Source organism: Terrapene carolina, unplaced genomic scaffold (genome assembly GCF_002925995.2).
Source record: "Terrapene carolina triunguis isolate 2854851 unplaced genomic scaffold, T_m_triunguis-2.0 Scaffold230, whole genome shotgun sequence".
In the NCBI taxonomy this organism is placed as follows: Eukaryota; Metazoa; Chordata; order Testudines; family Emydidae; genus Terrapene; species Terrapene triunguis.
Window position 1 is genome coordinate 3,055,111 of NW_020664581.1, and position 5,301 is coordinate 3,060,411.

The window sequence follows — 5,301 nt, forward strand, 5'->3', positions numbered from 1 at the left end:
GCCCACTATCTGACACCGGCTAAAAAATGGGGAGGGGAGGCAAGGCACTATCCACAGCCTGGGAAGGCAGGATGGGGAGCAGGAGAGGCACACGGTATGGGCTGGTTTTGAGGAGAACACTCCGGTGTGCAGTGAATGGCAGCTCTTTCTCCCTATAGCGTAAGAAGATCCTATGTGTAAAGTGATGACCAAATTCAGAGTAGTCTGGCCATGAGTGAGCCTGCACCTGTGTAAAAACAACGAGGAGTCCTTGTGGCACCTTAGAGACTAACAAATTTATTTGGGCGTAAGCTTTCGTGGGCTATAACCCACTTCATCAGATGCATGGAGTGAAAAATACAGTAGGCAGGTAAAAATATACAGCACATGAAAAGATGGGAGTTGCCTTACCAAGTAGGGGGTCAGTGCTAATGAGGCCAATTCAATCAGGGTGGATGTGGCCCATTCCCTACAGTTGACAAGAAGGTGTGAGTATCAACAGAGGGAAAATTACTTTTTGTATCAGACTGGGTCCTAAGACCCAGGAGTCAGGTCACACGTGTGCTTAACAGTTTGCAGAATTGAGGCTCAGGTTTGCAGATTAACCAGCCCAACAAGGCCATAATTCCGACCAGGTGCTGCCTGTGTATAAATAATACAATCAGCAATTTATGCTACATGCTTCACTTTATTTCACTGGGATTTCTAGTCAGTTTCATGGTCGGGTTTGTTTATTTACAGACATTTGTGTAGGTCTAAAATCAGATAAATATTTTTTATTTGTAGGTTCTCAGACACTAGCTTACTGTTACCCTGTGTTGTGACAACACAGGGGAATGTTTATGTCAAAACAAAGCCCTGTTTTTTGTTTGAATTAAAACATTTTTATTGGCCTCAGGTTTTACAAAAGCTGACTTTTTATAAAAACAAAATTGGAGCCAGCTTTGAGCTGACTGCATCCCATTAAATGACTACAGGCCACAAATGACAGCGTTGTCAGCAAACTGACAGACCTGTGTCCTTGTTCTGTCCCCTCCTGATTGTGGGCTTGTCTGCCCGGCTCCTGGATGAAATGTAACTTCTTGCACTTCTAGGGATCTGTTACGATGGAGGATGTGGAGTCACGCTTCCTGCACCTTCTGCAGCCCATCCGGGATCTCACAAAGAACTGGGAGGTGGATGTGGCAGCCCAGCTGGGGGAGTATCTGGAGGAGGTAAGGCATTCTTTCCATCCACGAAGACCAGGCTGGCAGGGAGGAATGTCAGTATCCAAGTGCCACAGTGTGTCCATGCAGCTGGAATTCCTAGCATGTGGTGCTCGTTTCGATCCCTAATGTTCCTGTCCCTCAGGCCAGCCCTGCCACGTTGTCACTGGCCTTAAACTCTAAATATCAAGTTCTGGACCTCAGACCTGTTCCTTTTGCTTCCTGCCCTCCCTGTGAAGTGCTCCTGGATCCACAGGAGCTTTAGAAACGATGCTCTGCACAGCACAGACCTGTTCCTTGGAGAACCATTGCCACCTATGGAAGAGCTGTAGCCCCAAAGATTACAAGAGAATGCGAAGGGAAAACTCTTGCATTCTCCCTTCACCCCTCTCATCTCGTCCCCCAGGTGCCACTGCAGGTTTGCTGTGGGGCCAGGGCTTTGTCCCCTCCAAAGTCTCTCTTCCTGCTGTGTTGTCTCTCAAACCCGGTCTGTAAAATCAGCTTGTGTCTTCCCGTGTGTGTGTTCTGTAGCTGGACCAGATCTGCATTTCCTTCGATGGCGGCAAAACCACCATGAACTTCATAGAGGCGGCTCTGCTGATCCAGGGTTCTGCCTGCATCTACAGCAAGAAGGTGGGGAAGCCAAGGAGAACTGCTGTGACTCGCTCCTGCTGCCCCTGCAAGGCCGGGAGGAGAGCTTCTCTGGAGTTTGCCAGCTGGAGGCTTGTACAGTGGGTGCTTTGGGGAGTTTTGCTAGACTCTGAAAGTGTTAGGCCGGCTGCACATGTGCTGATTGATTAAATGTAGCCCTGAAACAATAGACGTCACCCAGCCCCCGCTGTGGCTGCTCCCGTCTCTATTTGTATATGGACGTGCAGCCTGCAGAAGCTACAAGTCTCGCCACATAGTACTTTGTTCCTCAGGCAAAACGCTCCCCTAAGCTGGAGCTAAGGCTGAAAGTGCCAAGACCTGGTGAGAACACTGACATTATCAAAAACAAACCTTGGGGCTTCTTCAGGGACCCCTGTTTACCCTAGGCCCTAACAGAGGCAGCCTCCCTGAGATCCTTACATCCCAGCCTCTAACCTTCTTGCCTTATTTTGGCAGGTGGAATATCTCTACTCTCTTGTTTACCAGGCCCTCGACTTCATCTCCAACAAAAAGTAAGTAAAGTTTTTCTTTCTCCGTGAGGTTGCCTCTTGCGAAGTCCGTCTGGGCTTAGTGCTGGGGGCTCCCACCATGACTTCCCCCAGCCCAGCTCAGCAGGCTAACGCATCTCTTTCTGACCTGCAGCTCCTGTCCTTTTTATCACTGTCCCGGTTCTTTGCCCCTCCCTAGTCTCTTCCAAGCAAGGGTCTTGTAGCACTTTGCAAACACTAACTAATCCTTCGAACACCCATTCTTCGATATGGGTAAATTATCCCCCTTTTGCAGGTGGGAAGCGAAGTGACTTACCCAAGTCTACAGAGGAAGTCCCCCGCAGAGCGGGGAATAGACCCACGCGTCCTGACTCCCTGCTCAGATCATAAGGCACGCTCGCTCTTTATCTGGTTTTAAACTGTTGTCATCCAGGACAATCTCTGTGGTTGTTTTTTGCTGGTTTTAATGCTAGGCTCCAGTCCTGCAAAAGGATCCTCCCGGGATAATGTTGAAGTCAGTGGGTCTCTGTGCAGGCACGAGGAATCTCTGGTGGGGATCCAGCTGTAGGACTGGGATCACAATGCAGCCCAGTGAGTGGAGGTATCAAATAGAAAGAAGATCTAGGCAGGATGGCCGAATAGGCCTGGGACGGGGCGGGGGTTTCGGCACCTCGCTAGCAGGGTGATCCCATTTAGTAGCAGTTTTCAAATGTAGCATGTCGCCTCTTTAGTAACTTTTCCATCCCCATTCTGACTGGCCCATGCTCAGTACAGGTCTTGGGTTAAGAGAGGAGAGATCTGTTTAGTGTGGACAGCAGTAGCTGTTCTGAAACAGAAATCCCCCCGGGTGGATGAAGCTCTGCTAATGGCTCTGACTTTGAACAGGCACTTGGCTCCAGCCACACAAACCGACCTCTGAAATGGAATTCCCTTTGGGCTCCTCTGCTTCTCTCCGCCAGAGGCCTGGCTCAGCAGGGGCGCTTGCTATGGCAGACGTGGGCAAACTACGGCCTGCGGGCCACATCCGGCCCGCAGGACCGTCCTGCCCGGCCCCTGAGCTCCCGGCTGGGGAGCCTAGTCCCCGGCCCTTCCCCCGCTCTCCCCCCACAGCCACGCCGCCGCGCTGACCGCGTTCTGGCCTGCCGCTCCCACTGGGCAGTGTGGGGAGCGCAGCTGGCTCTGGCCTGGTGTCGCGGCTGTGAGCTCCTGCTGCTGGTAAGGGGGCGGGGAGTGGGGGGGTTGGGTAAGGGAGTGGGGGGTTCTGGGGGGGAGGAGGGGGTGGTTGGATGGGGCGGAGGTTCTGGGGGGGGCGGTCAGGAGATGGGGAACAGGGAGGGTTGGGAGTGGGAGTCCCGGGGGGCCTGTCGGGGGGGAGGGAGGTGGATAGGGGTCGGGAGGGCAGTCAGGGGACGGGGGGGTTGGATAAGGGCGTGGGATCCTGGGTGGCAATTAGGGGCGGGGGGTCCCGGGAGGGGGTGGTCAGGGGATGAGGAGCAGAGGGTGGTTGGATGGGGGTGGGAGTCCCAGGGGGGCTGTCAGGGGGGCGGGGGTGTGGATAGGGGTTTGGGCAGTCAGGGGACAGGGAGCAGGGGGGTTGGATGGGAGCGGGGGTCCCGGGAGGGGGCGATCAAGGGTCAAGGAGCAGGGGGGGTTGGATGGGTTGGGGGTTCTGAGGGGGACAGTCAGGGGGCGGGAAGTGGGAGGGGGCGGATAGGGGGCGGGGTCCAGGCTGTTTGGGGAGGCACAGCCTTCCCTACCCGGCCCTTCATACAGTTGTGCAAGCCCGATGTGGCCCTCGGGCCAAAAAGTTTGCCCACCCCTGTGCTAGGGCCTTGCTGATGCGGGAAGGGACAGAGCCAACAGGGAAGGGTGCTGCTGGTGTTGCAGGGACTTGGAGCTGCTAGAAATGGAATATGTTAAACAGTTCTCTTCAAGCTGCATGCTGGCTGCCTCGAAGTGAAACGTGCCCTCCACTTCCCCTTCCCCATTCCCTGATGGAAACGGAATCGACTCAACAAGCAAGGGATTTGCTGGCCAGGCCTAAGCGCGCCCCCCACCCCCACCCCCGCAGCCAAATCCCATTTCCTCTGAGCCACTTGCACTCCTGCACAGGAGTGGTGGGCTCCAGCTCTGAGCCAGGCCTGCATATAGGAATCAAGTGCACGTTAGTTGGCTCCCATCAGAAGAATAACATACTGATGTGGCTGTCTCCCTCCTGGGCTATTCAACGCTGGGCCCTTCTATAGCACTTCACAAGGACAAAAAAGGCCCCGGTAGCTTTATCTGCTGCCCACTCCTGGGCTGGAGGAGACATGTTAGATCTCTGTGTCTTTTGTCAGAGTAACTGTTGCCCCAGGGCACACCCTACCAATGACTCGGACATCCTGGGCTCTGCCCCAGGAAACTGCCCAGCAGACAATAATGGTTTTAGAAAACTCCAGTGCCCTCTTGTGTTTTTGCCCTCCCTGACCCAGGCGGGACAAACAGCCTATGTCCGTGGGGGAGGATGGCACCGATGCTGACGTGAGTGCTGGGCCCAGGACGGTGGAGGAAGAGGTAAGACAGCAGGTGTGGTGTGCGTCCTTCCTGTGTACAGTCCCTTTGTGCGCCAGCAGGGGGAGTGCAGGCAGTATTCCAGCAGTCCTCTGCCTGGCGTGTGCTAGGTACTGGACTGGTAGGTTAAATGGTGGTGGGTGACCTTAGGCTGCAGACTCAGATGCCAAGTCTAATTGTGCCCTGCCTGATTAGTTGCTATGATCACTTGCCAGCAGGCCAGTCCCAAACTGCTCTTCTCTGGCTACGGGGTATTTAGCTTCCACAGCACTTGCCCCTGCCCCCAAACACCCTGGGCCTGGGGGTTTGGTCTCTACAGCTATGTCTGCACTTATGGTGGTGAGTCGAGTACAGACACACCTGTAGCTACACACCAGAGGGAAAGGCTCCTGCAGTGGGGAGGCAGCAGGGACCTGCCGGGGCTT

The 5,301-nt window shown here is 54.5% G+C and overlaps 1 protein-coding gene across 1 annotated transcript in view; it reads left to right on the plus strand.

Annotated features, from left to right (window-relative positions):
- NCAPH2 (non-SMC condensin II complex subunit H2) overlaps positions 1-5,301 on the plus strand; it is a 27,903-nt gene that overhangs the window by 10,388 nt on the left and 12,214 nt on the right. The window contains exons 2-5 of the mRNA XM_026656406.1: positions 1,074-1,193; positions 1,716-1,817; positions 2,292-2,347; positions 4,798-4,879. Coding sequence (XP_026512191.1) covers positions 1,086-1,193; positions 1,716-1,817; positions 2,292-2,347; positions 4,798-4,879 — 348 coding nt within the window. The 5' untranslated portion in view covers positions 1,074-1,085. The remainder of the gene's footprint in view (positions 1-1,073; positions 1,194-1,715; positions 1,818-2,291; positions 2,348-4,797; positions 4,880-5,301) is intronic.